Source organism: Phaseolus vulgaris, chromosome 3 (assembly GCF_051622355.1).
Source record: "Phaseolus vulgaris cultivar YP4 chromosome 3, ASM5162235v1, whole genome shotgun sequence".
In the NCBI taxonomy this organism is placed as follows: domain Eukaryota; kingdom Viridiplantae; phylum Streptophyta; class Magnoliopsida; order Fabales; family Fabaceae; genus Phaseolus; species Phaseolus vulgaris.
Window position 1 is genome coordinate 46,434,115 of NC_143500.1, and position 18,857 is coordinate 46,452,971.

The following is an 18,857-nucleotide window of genomic DNA, read 5'->3' on the forward strand; positions in this document are numbered from 1 at the left end:
ATTGAGTGATAAAGAAATTGTGTATTAAAAATCTGTACCCAGGTGAGGTGGTATGCTGTAAATATTTTATTTGTGACTATTATTAAATAATAATAATAATAATAAATATATATTTTTGTGAAATAAAACAATAGGATAATTTGAAATACTAATATTGGATGTGGATTTTCTCAACTATTTCCTATTTTCCATGGGTTGGAATTAGACATTGGTAGGAATTGAAAATAATGTAATTCAATTTTTAATTTTTTAATTAATGTTATCTTAGAGTCACACGGGTTAAGATCTATAACTAATAAATAAATAAAAGGCCGGTTCTGCTTTTGACTTTAACAACTCTATTACTAACTCTGTAATCCTTTTTAAGTAAATTTTAATCAATATATCAACTTTATTTGTTAATTCAATTAGTGATAAATTTATTTAAAAGATCTTAAATAAAAGTGATAATAATATTAGTATAAGTGAGAATGACAAATTGACATTGCACACTTCCTCTATCAAAATTTAATGCTAATAGGAAACAATATAAGAAAGGAAAAGAAAAGAAAAACAACAATAAAAAATCTGCTGGGAAAGTGTCACACACTACGCGTGTTCGTGTCGTTACCCCTTTTTCTCTCACTACTCTCTCTATATTTCCGTCGTTCGCCGGAACCCTAATTCGATCCGCCGGAAATCGTAATCACCGGTGAGTCTCTGGCTTTCCTTGAGGCTTCGTCGACCTTCTCGGTGTTCTTGCACTTTTTATTTCGAAGTTCGTTTCTTTGATCGAGGTTACAGTAACATAGCGTGAATTGTTGATGCAGTAGATGATTGTACGATTGAGGAATAGGTGAGATCAGAGGGGCTGGATTTCCTCGCCGAATGGAGGGAGGTAGCGTCTTTAGACTTTCTTCTTCTGGTACTGTTCATGTCCAGCTTTTTTTTTTTTTGTGATGTAGGGTTCTCTCTATTTTTTTTATTAGGTTCGGTTGGTGTTTATTGCTGTTTTTTTTTTTCAGTACAGATATAGGTTTGATTTTGTGTGGATTTTCTTTTTGCGGCGAAGTGGTGATTTTTTTTTAATTTCTGATTGTTATTGACTAAAATGAATTGACGTCGGGAAGAGTTGTTCTTTGACTGCTTTTAATTCCTCAAACAAGGTATTCAATCTTAGTAAATTAATTGGGAAGGTTTGTAAGGATGTGTTGTTAAGAAATATAGTTTCTCAGTTAGTTGGAAAGGTTGGTGCTGTGTGTGGAAGTGTAAACTGATCACACAACTGGCACAGTGAACGTCCTCTATCTAATTGCAAACCTGGTGTGTTTTAAAGAAAAAAAAAAGATGATATAGGTCTTGAAACAATTTTTTTTTTGAAATTACTGACTTATCAAAGTTAATTTTTTCTTCACTTAATTCTGTTTTTCGGTTGATAAAAGTATGAGAAAGTTAGTTATACAAACCGTTCATGTTCACGTATAGCAGTGCTTTTTTTATTAAGTTGGTTTGTGAAAAGAAGATAACTTGAGTGTTGCTACGGCGCTGTGATCTATGAAGAAGAAGCTTTCTTATTAGTCTTACTGCGTCATGCTTGTGTTAACCTTTCTGTGTAGTGAATGAATTGATACCACATGGATGTCTTCAATTAGCTGTTTTTATCATGCACACCTTTTTTGCCACCTTTTATACTCTTCTAAACAACATTCCCAGACCACTTGACAGTCATTTAGTCATTTGCCAAAGCTCTCCTTCCCTCACTGTCCAGTGGCTTTCTAAGTGTATTACTTGTAGAGAATATATATTCATAAATATTAATCATTTAATCCATATTAGTGATAAGATATTTTTGTAATAAGACTTTTGGTTTTTCTTTAATTCTGATATTTTAGGGAATTCTTGAATTGGCAATTTGGCATGATATTTTAAATTATGTAATTGCCAAATGTTTAATGATCAAGTTGTTATCTGCTGTGGGTAAATTGAGGCTATATGTTACCTGCTTCATGTGGAGTGGTTGTTCCTAAGTAATCAATAGCAGCTGGAGTGGGGCTAGGTGGGTGGAGTTATGCAGCTCCCAGGTGCTTGTGACTCTGTTTTTAGTATATTGGTGTGGTGCATCTCAATTTTGGCACTTCAGAGACATGGGTGGTGGACATAAGCAGTCACTCTTGGGGTTTCCGGATTAGATCCGGTTGGACAATGGACACTTTAGTTTCTAGATTTAGATTAGAAAACCCATTGAGCATTCATAACCAAAAGTCCCATTTCTAGTATTTAATTTTGTGCTACTCTGGCTGTTCTGCTCTGTTTTAATGGAAGCTTCTTAGGGGAGCATTCTTTATCTTTCCGTGTTTTGTTTTGCACAGGTCATGTGCAGTTGGGTTTCTCCTGCCCAATTATGAATTTCCATAATATATTTGTTTTATTAGAAATGATAAGAGATCACTGATCTTTTTCTCTAGTAGTTGACGTAACTGCCCTTTTTTGTCATTGATGTCCTTTTTTATAATTTATTATATTTTCACTCCTTATTTGGTTAAGTTTTAAGCATGGATTTCTAGTCATTTGACTTATTTCTCTAATTCTAATATGCTTATTTGTTTTAGGGATACATCCATGGATTATGATGACAATGATTTTCAAAGCCAGAATCTCCATATAACTGGTGAAGGTAGCACAAAATTTCCTCCTGTTTTAAGGCCTTATGCTCTCCCTAAGTTTGATCTGGACGAAAGCCTTCAAGGGCATTTAAGATTTGATAGTTTGGTTGAAACTGAAGTTTTCCTTGGTATTGAAAGTAACGAAGATAACCAGTGGATTGACGCATACTCCCGTGGGAGTAGTGGAATAGAGTTTGGTTCAACTGCTGCTGAATCTTGCTCTATTTCAAGGCATAATAATGTTTGGTCTGAGGCCACTTCCTCGGAATCGGTTGAAATGCTATTAAAATCTGTTGGACAGGAGGAATTTATCCCTAGAGAAACTGATATACAGGAATCTAATGCCTTTGATGAACTGGCATGCTTAGCTAAGCAAATGGAGCCTGGTCCAAATCCTAACAATAGAAATGAATATAAAGATGGTGTTACTGATTTACAGCCACCATGTTTTATCCATGAAAACTTGGCTGGATTAAAGGAAGCAGAAAGGGAGCAATCTCAGGCTGTAGTTTCCCAAGGTGAACTGTCCATTGATGGGAGTTTAAGTACTCTGCAACCACATGATATACTTGGAAATGTTGACTTGCCTGTGGCCAGGGGGTTTTCCTTTACTGATGACAAAAGTGATGATGCTAATCAAGGAAAAGTTGAGATTGTGGCTGATGGTTCTCTTGAAGAAAAAACTCAAGAGGAATCAGCTGCTTCTGGGGCAAAGAATAGTATTACTGTAACTTCTATAACAAATATATCTTCTACGTGTGAAGTATTAAAGATTCAAAATGTGCAGAATCATGTTGTTGACATGGGTCACGAGGAGCAAAGTTCCTTACAGATGCAAACTAATCAGCAATATTTGGATTCTTTTGCGATTATCAAAGATTCTGATGTTGACATTCAAACTTCGAATTTAAATGCAGTTGGAGGTGAAGAACATGATTCTGATAAACCTCTTTGTTCAATTCCTATGGAAGAAGCATTGGAAAGTGGCAATGTAGTTGAAAGCCTGGAGACTTCTGAAAGAAGTTTAGGGGGCTCCTTGGGCATGGTATATGATGGTATTTCTGACTTGCAGAACACAGGAAGATGCCATGAAGATGCAAGTTTCAGAGATTTGTCTCGGAGCAATGCAAAGGAAGATACAGTTGTGGATAATCCATCTGCTGTATATACAAGTGATTCACGAATTGTTGCAATTAAAGACGATTCCAGTTCTGAGGGGCAAATAATTGGGGTCAGCAAATCTGAGAATAGTACTTGTCCTAGTTTTCAGAAGAATGAGGGTACTGTTGAGACTACATATAGCGAATGCAGTGATTCTAAGGAAAATGAGTTAGTGAACATTGGTAACCAGATGGATACAGAGCTTTTATTCAGTAAGTCGGAGGCATCTATTTTTGCTGTTGGGGATAATAACACTTCTACTATTAATAGAGGGAATAATGATATCAAACCAGGTAGTTCCGCAAGTTTAGGTGCCCTGGATTCTACAACATCATGTATTTTGGTTGAGGCAACACAAGTATGTGAAAACGATGAGTCTGACAAGCAGGGTGACCATGGAAACTTTTGTCAAGATATTTCTGCCATTGACCTAGCGAATAAAAAGGCCACTTCTGATTCCAGCGTAAAGCATTACAATGTTGACCAACCGCATCATCTTGATTCAGTAGTTAGTTCATCATCTCTTAGTACAGGTAACATGGAAACTAAGTCGACAACTGCCACAATTTCAGATGATGAGCCTGTCAATAATTCAGGTATAGTAATAAAATAGAGTTGATTAAACATCAGGATATGACCCAAGTCATTATGTGGTTTAACTACATATTTATTTGTCTTATTTTTCAGACTCACAATATATATTAGAAAATATTAGTTCAACATCCTGTGAGATAGCAGATGTTACACCACCTAGCAGAGTTGTATCGACACTTGGAGTTACAGATCACTTTGAAGTTCCAGGAGTGATCCTTGTCGGGTCTGCTTCTATTGATGAAAAGGAAAACGTAGAAGCTACCTTAGCCAATGAAGAAGAAGCTACCTTAGCCAATGAAGCAAGCGCCAGAGGTACCTTAGCCAATGAAGCAAGCGCCGAAGCTGCCTTAGCCAATGAAGAAGAAGAAGCTACCTTAGCCAATGAAGCAAGCGCTGAAGCTACCTTAGCCAATGAAGCAAGTGCTGAAGCTACCTTAGCCAATGAAGCAAGGGCTGAAGCTACCTTAGCCAATGAAGCAAGCTCTGAAGCTACAGTAACCAATGAAGCAAGCGCTGAAGCTAAAATATGCATTGAAGTAAGCTCTGAAGGTAAAAGAGCCAATGAAGCAAGCTCAGAAGCTAAAATAGCACATGATGCAAGTTCAGCTCTTCCTGTTGGGTCTTCTGAACAGGAAACTGCTCCTTGTCCTGTTACTGGAACTGAAAAATTACATTTTTCTGATACATCAAGACAACCGTTGTACGAGACAATAAACAGTTCTGTGATCACTGCTTCTGGAAAGATGGGTAAACCTCAAGAGACACCAAGTGATAAGGTTGATCAGGAATGTGCAAAAGAGGTTGGTGTGACTCTAGTTCTCCGTGAACCAATAGAGAAGCTGGGTGATGAAGTTGCCGTTTCTTTTACCAAGGATGACAAGGAGGCAGTACAAGAGTTCCATGACAAGTCATCCTCAACAATATCAGGTATTCTTTAAAATTCTGTAGTTTGTTGTATGAGATTTATGTGGCCATCCTTGTAGAATATGGGAAAAATAATTTAACATACAACATCGATTATGATCATTTATCTACGTTTTTTAATTGAATGATCTTTGCTTATGTTCTCACGATGTTGATTACATTATGTAACCTTGAGCGTAGCATTGTCATTGTGTATCATTTCATGAAATATAATATCATGTGTATCTCATTATTCTTTAGTTTTCTTTAGTATTGCACACAATAAGAAACGTTGTTTCTCTTGTATTCTTTCCTCTTATTATTTTTTGGTGCTTTTAATGAAGTTTTAGCAAAAAAAATTCAGTGTTGTGTTGTTGAAGAATGCTTGACTATTTTATTCTAAAATAGTGATTTTGTTGTTTCTTAGATGTCAAACTAATTCTAAACTACAAGGGATTCTTAATCATTTCATGTGTTTGAGAGAGTTTCTCTGCACCATACAAAAAATATCTGGAGTAAGAGAAGCCTCTGCAGTATATCTAGAATTAAGGTTGCAGTGTACCCTTGTTTTGGCTTCATTGTGGATTGAATTTCTGGTTTGATAACTGATCTTAAATTCAGCATAGGCTTATAGGACTTCTTAGTTTTTTCTCCATAAGCAACTAGAAAGTAGTACATTAACTTGTGATATACATATGTGATTGATTAAGCAGAAATGATGGAGGCAAAGAAAAGTAGAAGTTAAATCAGGGGAGAAAAGCAAATAAGGACTGTTTTGCGACTAAAAGTAAAAAAGGAAGACTTGTTGAAAATTCTTATATTATTACCACCCTAGAACATTTGTTAGTTTATTGAAAATGCTTTTGATTGAACTAAGGACTGTTTTTCGACTAAAAGTGAAAATGAGAAACTTTCACTTTTGTTTCCACTTTTGAAGGGTGTTTGTGGTTGAATTTTAACATGTTGTAACCATTCTAATCTTTTGTGGTTTGAATCAAATTATTTAATTTTGGTTTTTGTCTTTTTTCTTGTGATAACACAGTCTCTTGGTCAATGAACAAATGAAACATCATTATCTAGAGTAAGAGTAAAGGCCCGAACTAATACATGCATGGGTTTTTCTTCTGGTTAATTTTTCATTTAGTGATTAGTACTATATTAAATATTAAAGACTTGTTCAAAGTATTAAGTTTCATCGTAAATCACAACCTAACCAAAATTATAAATCACAAGTCAAAATATACAATACATATAATCAATCTCAAGTTTCTATATATACAATTACATATAATCAATTATTCATCAGCTTTTAGGTTTGGGTTTATTTTAATATTAAAGTAGGAAAATTAATTTAATATAGTGTGCTTTTGGTTTGGTTTGATTCTGTTTAGTTTGAAGTTTAAACATGAAAAGTAGAATGTGCAGAGTGTAAAATATATGATCTTGGTGCAACAAACAACGACAATATTGATTAATGGGCAATCTAAAGGGCTCTTTTTAGGTTTCAAATACTTTTCGGAACAAGATTCATGGATGATGCCTGTTATGAACTGGGAGCTTGGGACCCTGTTTCATACATGTTAAGAAGAGTTCATGAAAAGAAGGTCCTTAGGTAGGAACACATCCTTCCAAAAGCAAATCTCCATTTATAAAGAATGAGATGTAAAAATGTACAAAAGAGGGATGGACCTAAGAGATGACTCTTCTGAGATTCTCATGTCACTGCATTAGCAGATACTTGTGTCACAACAAGTCATAAGTATTATTTCTGTTAGGTTGTCTGAATGTTGACTTACCATACTTATGATGACCATATTTCTCTCTGCATCACCCCATTTCTTTATTTTTTAATATGTGCCCCTGAGAGTGATGGTCTCTGCTTATTGCATATGATGACATTCTTATTCCTCGTTACTTGTCTACTCTTTGAATTTTTATTGGACCTGCCCTGTTCTTTTTTATTTTTTGCTGGCAGTTTCCTTGCACAGCAAAGGTAGTAGTGAACTTCTGGTGATCGTTGGAAATGTTTGGTAATTGTTTACTGATTTCTCCTGTCCTGTTTTAGAGTTACCCAATATTATGGTGATAGAATTGTGAAATGTAACATGTGAAAATTGTGTTAGTTGCTTTATAGTTGTAACATGCATCTCCTCCTGTTTAACATTTTATTGAAATGCTTCTGGCTTCTACACCTATAAGATGATTAATTAATTTTGTAGGTGAAGATTTATCTGCAAATGAAGGTTCCAAATCTTCTTTACCTGATTCTTGCACCAAGTTGCATGAAACTGGAGGCAGTCCTGCCAACAATGCTGATAATGCTTGTGGTGCCTCTGTTACATTTGGAAGCCAACCTGAAACTGAAAAGGATGTGAATCAAGTTAAGGCTTCTGCTCATCTAAACCCTTCAATTTCTGAGTGCATAAATAAGGATGCATTGAACATGTCAACAAATCATGATCCTAAGGGGAATGATGCATCTAAAGAAGAGAGAAGCTTAGCTCCTGTGGCAAATTTGTCCAAAAAAAATGTTTCAGGAAAGACTACCAAAGGAACAAATTCTGGCAAGAGGCAACGAGCTGCAGCCAACAAAGCTTCAATGGTAATCCCTGTTGTGGTTCATAATCTAAGTCTAAAGGCATTATTATCTGAAATCTGTTCTCTGTAATATTTATATCATGATTAGTTTCTCCCGTGGGGAGGTTTCTTGAAAAATTCATCATACAATAAATTCTTCATTTTTCATTCCAAATTCCAATGCACTCATTTTCCCCCTTTTTCTTCTGTGCTTATTGTTGAAGGTTGGAGAGGAATCTCCACTGGCTTCTGTAGTAGGTACTCCCAAAACCAAAGTAGCTGGAAATATCTCCCTTGGGAGTCCACAAATATCTGATGGTGTCATGGCACACACTGTTTCTCAAGGAACACCTGAACGCAAACCTAGGCGATCCTCTAATAAGACAGCTGGAAAGGAAACTTCTAGGAAAGGAAATAAAGGAAAAAGTCCGGGAAGACATTCAGAAAGAGGGGATAGATCAACTAGCGTGTCTTTGAACCCATCACCTGGTTTCCAGGTGATGCAATTGAATGAGGTGCAGCAGTATGGGCATGTTGATTCTGCCAGTACAAAGCAATTTGCTATTTTAAATGCCTCCACTTCTAGCCTACCAGATTTGAACTCTTCTGCTTCTCCACCTGTTCTGTTTCAACAGCCTTTCATGGATATTCAGCAAATACAATTGCGTGCACAGATCTTTGTCTATGGGGCATTGATGTGAGTTCAAATCTTAGCTATATTATGTATTTTAATTTCTTCATTGCCAAGGAGGCTACATGGATGTGATATGCACACGTCTATGAATTGTATTTTTTTCATCCCTTCCCAACCACAAGTATTGCGTACCTTCTCTCCTAAACTCCCATGCTTAATTAAAAATGGGAACCTGTTTTATTTTACGGATTTCAGATTTAATTGATGTGTTGAGCCTTATACCTATTTTATGTTCATTCAATCAATATACTATATTAAAGCAAATGACTTGTGTATCTTCATGAGATAATAATATGTTTTTAGGTGGCTTGATATATTCTGTACTCTCCTGTATAACAACGCCTACTATTTCTCATATTGATTGATGTTGCTGCAGTCAAGGCATGGTACCTGATGAGGCGTATATGATATCAGCTTTTGGGGGCCCAGGTTTTTATCTAAATCATGTTCTTTTCGCATGCTCATTTCTCTTATTTGTTTGTACAAAGTATTGAGTATCATTGTGCTTTCAGATGGTGGAAGGAGCATCTGGCAGAATGCCTGGTTTTCCTGCATGGAGAGGCAACATGGTAAAACTCATCCTATGAACCCAGAAACTCCTCTGCAATTAAGATCTGGTATCTCTCTCTCTCTCTCTCTATATATATATATATACATATATTAGTTTCTTTAATTTTTTCTCTCTCTAATTTGATTGTGTAACTAAACAGAAATGAGATTTGCAGGTCAAAGAACCACTGATGTAGCAGTGAAGCAAAATGCACTTCAAGGTATCTCTTCACCTCTTGGGGTAGCCAGCAACAAGGCTACTCCAACAATTGCCAATCCATTAATACCCCTTTCATCACCCCTTTGGAGTTTACAAACTCCTTCCTGTGACTCCCTTCAAAGTGCCCTTGCAAGAGGTTCTGTTGTGGATTATTCACAGGCACTTAATTCTTCGCATTATCAAACCCCACCTCTCAGAAACTTTCTTGGACATAACACATCTTGGTTATCCCAAGCCCCCCTTCGTGGATCATGGACTCCAATTCCTGCCTCTGATAACAACAGTTCCCATATTTCTGCCTTGCCTCTCACAGCTACAGTTCAGTTCAATTCTGTCAAAGGATCTCCTGTTCCTCCAAGTATTAAAAATGTTCCTCCTGGTCTGCCAGCTTCTAGTGCAGTCGTACAAAGTGTCTTTATAGCTACTACCCCTCTGCATGATACAAACAATGTGATGGTATTGAATGCTCAACATTCTTCAGATCCGAAGCCCAAAAAAAGAAAAAAAAGTATGGTGTCTGAGGATCTTGGCCTGAAACCCATTCATTTGCAGTCTCAACTAGTACCTACTCCTGTTGTAAACAGCCATATATCTACTGCTGTTGCCACTACCCCTGCTGGGAGTGTGCCCATAACTACTGTTGAAAAATCAGTTGTGTCTGTAACTCCTCTATCTCTTGCTGATCACCTCAAAAGTGACTGGAATGTTAAGATGAGGATTCTGTCAGACGAGTCTCTTGCAAAAGTAAAGGAGGCAAGAGAAAATGCCGAGGATGCTTCTGTTCTTTCTGCTGCTGCTGTGAATCATAGCCTGGAGATATGGAAACAGTTGGATAAACAAAAAAATTCTGGACTGGTGTCAGATATTGAGGCCAAATTAGCTTCTGCTGCAGTAGCAGTTGCTGCTGCTGCTGCTGTTGCAAAGGCAGCAGCTGCTGCCGCCAATGTTGCATCAAATGCTGCATTGCATGCAAAATTAATGGCTGATGAAGCATTAGTCTCATCTGGTTATGAGAGTTCTTGCCAAATTTCTTGTTCAGAGGGTATGAGTAACTTGGGAAAAGCAACCCCTGCCTCCATCTTGAAGGGTACTATTGGAACGAATACCTCTAGTTCTATCATCGGAGCTGCAAAGGAGGTTGCAAGGAAGAGAGTGGAAGCTGCTTCAGCTGCCAGAAAACGAGCTGAAAATATGGATGCTATTGTGAAGGCTGCTGAGCTGGCAGCAGAAGCTGTATCCCAGGCTGGAAAGATTGTAACTATGGGTGATCCTTTGGCTTTAAATGACTTAGTAGAAGCTGGTCCAGAGGGTTGTTGGAATGCAGCCCGAGAATTCAGTCAGCAAGTTGGCTTGTTGAAAGACATGAACAATGGTCTGGTTAGTGCTGAAAATATTGGAGACAGACCCGAAACTTCTCTGATACGTGATAGAGATATTTCATTTGATGAAATGGGGAAGAAGACTGCTGCACATGAGAAGTCACCTTTTCATACAGTGCGAAGTGAGATATCTCAGGACCATATGAAATGCATTGATGGCAATTCTTCTATTAATATCTATGAAAAGAGCTCAAAAGGACCAACTCTAGTCAATCCCATTGACGTGCCTCCGGAATCTGAGATTGAAATACAGGCTGCTTCTACTGCTGGCAATAGACCTGAAGACGTGGAGGAAGATAACATAAAGGAGGGCTCACCTGTAGAGGTTGTTTTAATGAGTTACTTTTTATAGTGAATTTGATTAGAGTAACTAGTATTGGCATTTGGTTTCATTGTGAGCATAACATCTTTGGTGATGATTATGTCATAGTTAATTATTAAAATTAGATGTGACATTTCCAATTCAGAACTGGTTTTAAATTATATCTTTTCCTGGCTATTTGAAACAAGCATATGTTTCAGGTTTTCAAAGATGGAGAAGGATTTAAAGCAGCATGGTACAAAGCCAAAGTATTAAGTGTGAAGGATGGTAAAGCTTATGTAAGCTACGATTTGCCTGTAGATGATGAAGGTTAGTTTTTGAGAACAAATTACCTTAATTACTTGACATGTGAGAGAAACTACATGAGTTTCTTTTTCAATTTTTGTACTATTTCCAAGAGCCAGTGGACCTTGATATTTTTCTGGTGTTTGTCATAGGTTTAATGCATAATTCTCAGTTTAGGTTGGAAAATAAAGAAAAAAAATTGTTTTACAGGTGCAGGGCCTTTGAAGGAATGGGTTTCACTTGAAAGCGATGAAGACAAACCTCCCAGAATACGCATTGCTAGTAATATAACTGGTTTGCGTAATGAAGGAACAAGGAAGAGACAGAGGGCAGCTATGGTAGATTATACCTGGTCTGTTGGGGATAGGGTTGATGCATGGGTAGAAGACAGGTATAGTTCTACAGTTTTTAAGTGATGATTATGGAATAGAAACTAGTGTTGTTGATAATGTATAGTTTATATAAATAATGTTTTAATATCTATTTTCCTGTGACTCTTTCTAGTGCATTTAAGGTTTATTTGTTTGACACTAATCTGAAGAATTAGAGGAAGTGACTTGAGGTTTATTTGTTTTGAGAGTAATCAACAGAATTAGAGGAAGTGATTTAGTTCCAATTATCTTTTCAACATAAATGAAGTAGCAGATTTTTTTGACAAATAATTCTATCGACCATTGATTGTATCTGATATATAATGTTTGATTGTTGGGACTGTAAAGTTGCTATATTTTTATTAATTATAGTTCAGATACGATCAAGAAATTTGCAAAAGAAAATGGATTTATTGCACAGAATAATCATTATTGCACCATTCTAGGGATTTTTTTCAGATAATACCAATAAATTGGCTCTTTAATGTTGGGAATTTTTTAATGGGATAACACTGGAGAGAATGAGATTGAAAAATAATTTGTTGAATAAATTGGGGATTGCTAAACATTTGGTTCTTTTGAAGTGTGTAGGAAAATATCAGATTCAACTCATCCTAATATTAGCCTGTCTTGTAGAAACTTCAAAGTTGCAAAATCTTAGTGTTTTGAACTGAAGCATCATTGCTTTTAATTAATATTTCCAACATAGGTTCTGTTTAGATAAACTTCATTACACTTTTAGGTGAAGAAAATAAAATAAAACCAATTAAGCCTATTCCATAAGTTAAAATCAATTTATAATCTCAGCTTATCCAAACAGGGCCATAGTTATATATAATGCTCCTATATTTTACTGTAGCTGTCTCATTTGATTGTTTGTTATCAGCTGGCAGGAGGGTGTTATAACAGATCTGAACAAGAAAGATAAAACAATAACTGTTCACTTCCCAGGTATGTACATTTTTTTGGTTAAACATTAATGATTATTGTGCTTACAATTATGTTGATTCGGCCCCTTTGAAACACACTGTCTAATTGGTTTGCTGCAGTTAGTGGAAAAACATCCCTTTTCAGAGCTTGGCATCTGCGTCAGTCTTTTATTTGGAAGGATGGGAAATGGATTGAGGCTCCCAAGGTTGGTGCAAAGGACAGTTTTACGCATGAGGTACTTTGTTTGTAACCTCCGTTAATGCTTTAATTTTATGCATGCCTGCACTGAGTTCTGCGTATTCCATGCAGGGTGATACACCTCATGAAAAGCGGCTCAAGTTAGGTAGTCCTGCAGTAGAGGTAAAAGGTAAGGACAGGATTCCGAAAGGAACTAATGCTGTGGAGTCAGCAAATCCTGGCGAGTTGAGGTTACTAGACTTGACTGAAAATGATAAAGTGTTCAATATTGGGAAGAACATCAAGCATCAAAATAAATCTGATGCACACAGAATGTTAAGGACTGGTCTTGCAAAAGAAGGATCAAGAGTGAATTTTGGTGTTCCTAAACCTGGAAAGAAAAGGAAATTTATGGAAGTAAGCAAGCATTACGTTGCTGATGGGACAAGTAAGATCAACGATGGAAATGATTCGGTTAAGCTTTCAAATTTCCTGGTATCTCAAGGTACCGGTGGATCACGTGTGTTGAAAAACACCTCAAAAAATGACACCAAGGAAAAACTTGGAGCTGGCTCCAGGCCCGCTATTAAGTCTGGAAAACTGCAGAGTGTATCGGGTAGAGTGATCCCACCGAAAGAAAACACATTAACAAACTCTCGTACTAAAGATGTGACAAGTCGTGCAGAAAGGATCAAGGATTCTTCTAGCCAATTTAAGAATGTATCTCAGAGTGAAAATCAGGTGGAAAGAGCGTCCTATTCTGGAAACATTGGAGCTGGGGTTGGACCAATCTTGTATTCGTCCCTTGAGTCTTTAACTGATTCTCATCCCACTAAAAAGACGTCAACGTCAAGAGCAAGTAAAGGAAAACTGGCGCCTGCTGGTGGTGGAAGGTTGGCTAAGATTGATGAGGAAAAATCTTTCAATGGAAATCCTGTGAAGTCAACATCTGATATCTCTGAGCCTCGTAGATCTAATCGTAGGATTCAACCAACTTCTAGAGTAAGATCATGCCTGACGTTAACTGAAATTGTTGTTCTAGGATGCATCTTATTTATTTTCTGCATTTATAATAAAGCCATTTCCATTGTCTCTGACCTGTATAACTATTTTTATATCGTTGTGTTTTGCTGAGTCTGATGGTTTTGACTTTTGTTTGGCAGCTATTAGAAGGATTGCAGAGCTCTTTAATCATCTCAAAGATTCCTTCTGCTTCTGTTTCACATGAAAAGGGTCACAAAAACCAGAATCGGAATACTTCTCGGGGGTGAGAATTTGTGTAAAATATATAATTCTTCGAGTGAGTCGCCTGCTTTTGCAGTAACCTTTTGAATATAATTACATTTCAACTTTTTTACTGTCACAGGTAACCAAGGTTAAACGAGAAGTTGCAATGTGCGGTTTAGTTGAAAAAAACAATACACTCGGCATAGATGTGTATATTTATTATAATAGGGGGAACATAGGAATGAATGGAAATTCTTGTTTCCTTTGTTTTAGGCAGACTAGTCCAGTAGATGTTAATATTGATTTTATGTTTACAAAATGATTTAATTTAATCCTGTAGGCTGTATATGGAATTTATCCATGTTGACTTGTTTATAGAAAGGTTTGTTGATAATGATCAAATGGTAAAGTGATGTTCCTCTTCTTCCTTGAATGTCGACTTGCGTTCACTCCCGTTGTACTTCGTTATCCTTTTTGCCTCTCTTATGCGCAGCAATGATAATTTGGAAAAATGAAATGGATCAATATTCAGAGATATGGTTGGCGGAATCATAGGTGAATCTGTACAGTAAACTTTCATTATAAGTTCTTCCAAAGGAAAATTTCCGAGAATTTTCAATGTGGAATGCCTGAGAATGACGGACTCATTAGGCAATCTAATGATATAAAGGGAGTGGGCTAGAATATGCACGAGGGAAAAACTAATTTTGTTGCAAGTCAAATTATGTATTAGACATATCTATTATTAACATCTGCAACGCATTAATGTCTTTTGCGATTTGCCCTATACACGAGTCTAAATTGAGCCAGAGGATTTTCATCATGGCTAATGACTAATTAAATTACCACTAACTTGATAGTTGCCAGATCAGACTTTAAAATGAAGGAGTTGGTGAGGAGCGTTTCTTGCCATTAACAATGTTTACTCATTTATTTATCTCGTGCTGGACCTTCTCCCATTTCCCCTTCCTACAGCACTTTCTTCGCCATCCATTGCAATATTGTTGGCTGCGAGTATAGGCGGACGGGTGCCATCTTGGCTTAGATCATCTATAAACGGTTTCTCACACACACATGTGCTTGGATATTCATGAAACTCTCCTCGTCCAGGTTTCATTTCATCTGGCTCTCCCATGAATCCTCTTTGGCATGCTTTAACCTTACTTGCAAATGTATCCCAGTCCATCTCATGCCTTGACATGAACAGTGCACTAAGCTTCTTTGCATTTGGTCTTATGGTTCTTTTGTGACCCATATACCTCCTGATTCGCACAAAAGAATATGAGCAGGTTGATAGTAAATGCAACAAACATGTTCATCGTATTACTTTTTAGACATAAAGGTAGAATAAAAGGTTCTTACCTACGTCCAGCTAGGATTTTGGCCATGTTACCATTATTGTTAGTGACAAATACATTACTTTCATCACAAACGATGTAGTCAATAGCAGCTAGGCGGGAAGAGTATGGATTTAAAGGTTTCAGCTCTTCTTCAGCAAGCATCTCCTTTGTATAAATGTTGGGGAAAAGATTTTTGAGAGGTTCCATGGTCTCATCCCCACCATATATTTCTCCTGATGCAACATAGAGGTATGTGTCATTTGTAAAGCCCAGCGCTCGCAGCATTAAACCCACTTCATGCGGAGTAAGAGGACATTTCCCACGCTTTCGCTCTCCATCAGGGCTCAAATCCTGTTTTACGACAAGTAATGGTTTATCAGCAAAGAAATAACTAGTTTTAAGTGCGTTTCGGAACTTCAGCACAAGTGAGAAAAGAACAAATTGCCATCAACTTGTAATTCAGGATTGCAGTCTTACAGGCAATGTTGTCCACCTTTTCCTGATCTCACCGAGCTCATGTCTTTCTTTTTCACCCCCACCAAAATAACAACCTGAAAATGCTAGCATATCTGGCTCAAACCTGCCATGAATAATTATGAATTAGATCCTTAACCTTTCACGAAGGCAATGACCGCAGTTCAAACCTGCCGCCACATTGCTATTATTAAATTGCGTTGGAGATCTGAAAATTTCAAATTGTTCAACGCAAATCAACCAATTTCAGAAAATTGTATAGGAATTGTGAAAAGGGGGTTAAATCAACCAGATTGAAACAACTCAAAATATTAAAAAAGATTAGAGTGGAAAATGCGTGTGATGGGGAGAGCAAGAGATCAAAGGAAAGAAAATCAGTACTAAGATCTACAGAATTAAAGTGATTGCATGCCAGAGCACACAATGATGCTTTAGATGGAAATTGAATTTGAACTTTACACATCAGTTTCATTGGGCAAACCTCAAATGGACAGCTACATAACGGCTTGCCATCTTACGCATCTTCATTACAACTCTTTGACCAAGTTCTCGTATAGGTTTCGTAAATCTCAAAGCATGATAATTAACACGGCAACGTAATTTTTGCAGCTCGTCATCAAGATTATTTGCAAGTCTATAGTCAAATTTTGTCAATTGCAGAACCTGAAAAATATCCAAGAAGTCAGTTACAACCTCAGCCAAAGTAAAGGGAATGATCAAAACTTACAATTCAATATGCAAGTCATTTACAGAATCAAAACATTTTCAAGGGACATAATTAAGAAATTTCAAACACGTATCAACCATAATAAAAGTGCCATTACCCGTCTTCTCAAGAGTATTGGCAAAACTTGATCAAGATAATATTCAGGTTCTGATTTCCTTGGGACACGCATTGTATAAGGGGGTTTTTCCATTGACCGCATAATCTTATCAGGAACTCTTTTAATAATAGTAATATCTTTTGCAAGATACGTAATGAACCAATTCACATCGAAAATATTGGCAAAGTCACTGTATTCAACCAAAAATGTTGTTATTAAAAGAAAAAAATATTGACTTGATTTTGTTCAATGTATTCAGAATATTGAATGCATGTTAGAATCTGCATTTTACCTGTCATCCTTCCAAAAAGAGTGATGATCCAGCTCAGGTACAACTAGTGTAGCATTAAGAATTCTTGCAGCCACAACAGCGTCTATTATCTGGAGGCAAGAATAGCATTGTCATTTCCAGGAAGAGCTCATGAATCAATTTGGTTGAGAAAAAAAAGAAAGACAAATCATCATCATGACTACAAAGAGAATCTGAGCGAGGTATACTCTGAAAAAAACTGAAACAGAACCAATGAGCTAAAAGAAATATGTTTTTTCATGATTTAATGAATAGGAGAGAGAGACCACCAAATGGACTAATATTTTTCATTCATACAGGTACAGCTGATCACTACCAGTGACCATCAGATCTTACAGAAAATTCTTACGATGTTTCAATGAAAATATCCACATAAAACTTATGTCCTACTTACCCCAGTTCTTTGTTGGTTAAGTCCTCCACTTGTAGCAATAAGCAAGTAGCCATTGGACTTGCGCTCACGTACAGCAGCTATATTATCCAATAACCAAAATAAGATAGAAAGTGTCACGTAGAAAAATCAGATAGTTCAGCCAAATCATAAGGAATGCATTTGTCTAAAAGCAAAACAAATACACAAAACACATAAAGGAAGATGCACACTTGGCAAACTGAGTTAAAGAAAAAGGGGAAATCACCCAATGTTTTGAAACCATTCAGCTGTCACAAGTTACATGGAAGTAAAACTATACCATATACAAGAGCAGTCAAACAAGTATAATGTGCTATCCTAATCTTGCTGAAATATCAGAATGAAACATATTTCTTTCTTTTCTCCCCAGGACTCTGAAGTTTGAACTTCATGTCAAAATTGCAAGAAACTCTAATTAACCTACGGATATCATATCACACAACCCAAAGCAGCAATGAAATCAAACAACAGAAAAAGCGTAACCAATCCCCCACATAGCAAGAAGGAAAATCATAACAATCTCAAATTAAAAATTCCAAAATTGCCGTTAGGTTTCACAAACCTTCATCCATAACAAGCAGGCACCACATCAAACAAAAAGACATCAAAACAACAAGGAGACAACAGCAACATTAACACAAGAAAACAAGAACACTTCACTCACGACCAAAATGCCGTCCCCTCTCTTTGCATCCATAGTAGTATTTAGAATACTGCGATTTCCAAATATCAATTGGCGCATCATCACCTCCATCCTACAAACATTCAATTAAAACACGGTGAGTATCATCATTATCAGTAGCATCAACAAACACATTGGTACTATTTGACGTTTTTACGAACCAGTTTGGAGTAGAGAGTGCGGCGGTGGAGTCGATGAGAGCACCATTCGAGATGAGAAGCGACGTGGCCCGTCAAGAGGGAAATCAGGCCCAGCCCGAATAGCATTACCCCACAAACCATCGACCAAGACACGTGTTTGCCATTAGGGTGCAACAGAGCCAGGTTGGTCCAAAACCACCGACCCTTCCACACACCCTTTTCCATTTCCGTCACCAAAAGCAACCCCGAATCCTCATCCCGAATGAAAGAAAAGCCGAGGCAACCAAAAACCCTGATTTAGGGTTTTGCAGAAATGTGACTGAAAGAGTATATGGGGGGGAAGAAGAAGGATTCTTTCTTTGTTTGGTTCCCAAAATGAGAATGTTTGTGTTGTTTAAATTTTGTGTGATTTAGTTTGGGTTGAGTTGCTTCACCTAGATTCGGTTATTATTGGAAAGATATGAGGGTAGAAATAATGTCTCAAGTGGATTTATTGGTTAAGACAGAGAAAAATTAGAAGGTGACAGAAAGATCAAAGTTGGTGAAATCAGCTTAGAAATTTGAATATTATATCTAACAAACAAAGCACAATCATAGATTCTAGGGTGTGCCTGTGTGTGCGTGCCACCATCATCTATAGATAC

General features: G+C 36.9%; 2 protein-coding genes across 9 annotated transcripts; one reads left to right on the top strand and one right to left on the bottom strand.

Annotated features, from left to right (window-relative positions):
- The first annotated feature begins 492 nt into the window (after nt 1-492).
- LOC137808082 (protein SWOLLEN 1) lies at nt 493-14,464 on the top strand. Of its 8 annotated transcripts, none has more exons than XM_068608996.2 (16): nt 493-691; nt 813-877; nt 2,589-4,399; nt 4,491-5,324; nt 7,520-7,902; nt 8,102-8,574; nt 8,948-9,000; nt 9,084-9,188; nt 9,297-11,044; nt 11,242-11,350; nt 11,537-11,717; nt 12,584-12,648; nt 12,747-12,862; nt 12,937-13,806; nt 13,968-14,071; nt 14,171-14,464. In XM_068608996.2, the coding sequence occupies exons 3-16, from the start codon at nt 2,599-2,601 to the stop codon at nt 14,172-14,174; spliced, it is 6,846 nt and encodes a 2,281-aa protein (XP_068465097.2). In that variant the 5' UTR covers nt 493-691; nt 813-877; nt 2,589-2,598; the 3' UTR covers nt 14,175-14,464. The 8 variants fall into 8 exon arrangements, with proteins under 8 accessions (XP_068465097.2, XP_068465094.2, XP_068465096.2 ...); XM_068608993.2 differs by having other exon boundaries at nt 544-691; nt 810-904; XM_068608995.2 differs by having other exon boundaries at nt 551-691; nt 813-904.
- Nucleotides 14,465-14,736: 272 nt separating this feature from the next.
- LOC137808084 (O-fucosyltransferase 29) lies at nt 14,737-18,857 on the bottom strand. Its single transcript, XM_068608997.2, has 9 exons — nt 18,235-18,857; nt 18,056-18,146; nt 17,374-17,450; nt 16,962-17,050; nt 16,670-16,859; nt 16,327-16,508; nt 15,849-15,951; nt 15,394-15,722; nt 14,737-15,293 (listed from the first exon to the last, which is right to left on the bottom strand). The coding sequence occupies exons 1-9, from the start codon at nt 18,436-18,438 to the stop codon at nt 14,966-14,968; spliced, it is 1,593 nt and encodes a 530-aa protein (XP_068465098.2). The 5' UTR covers nt 18,439-18,857; the 3' UTR covers nt 14,737-14,965.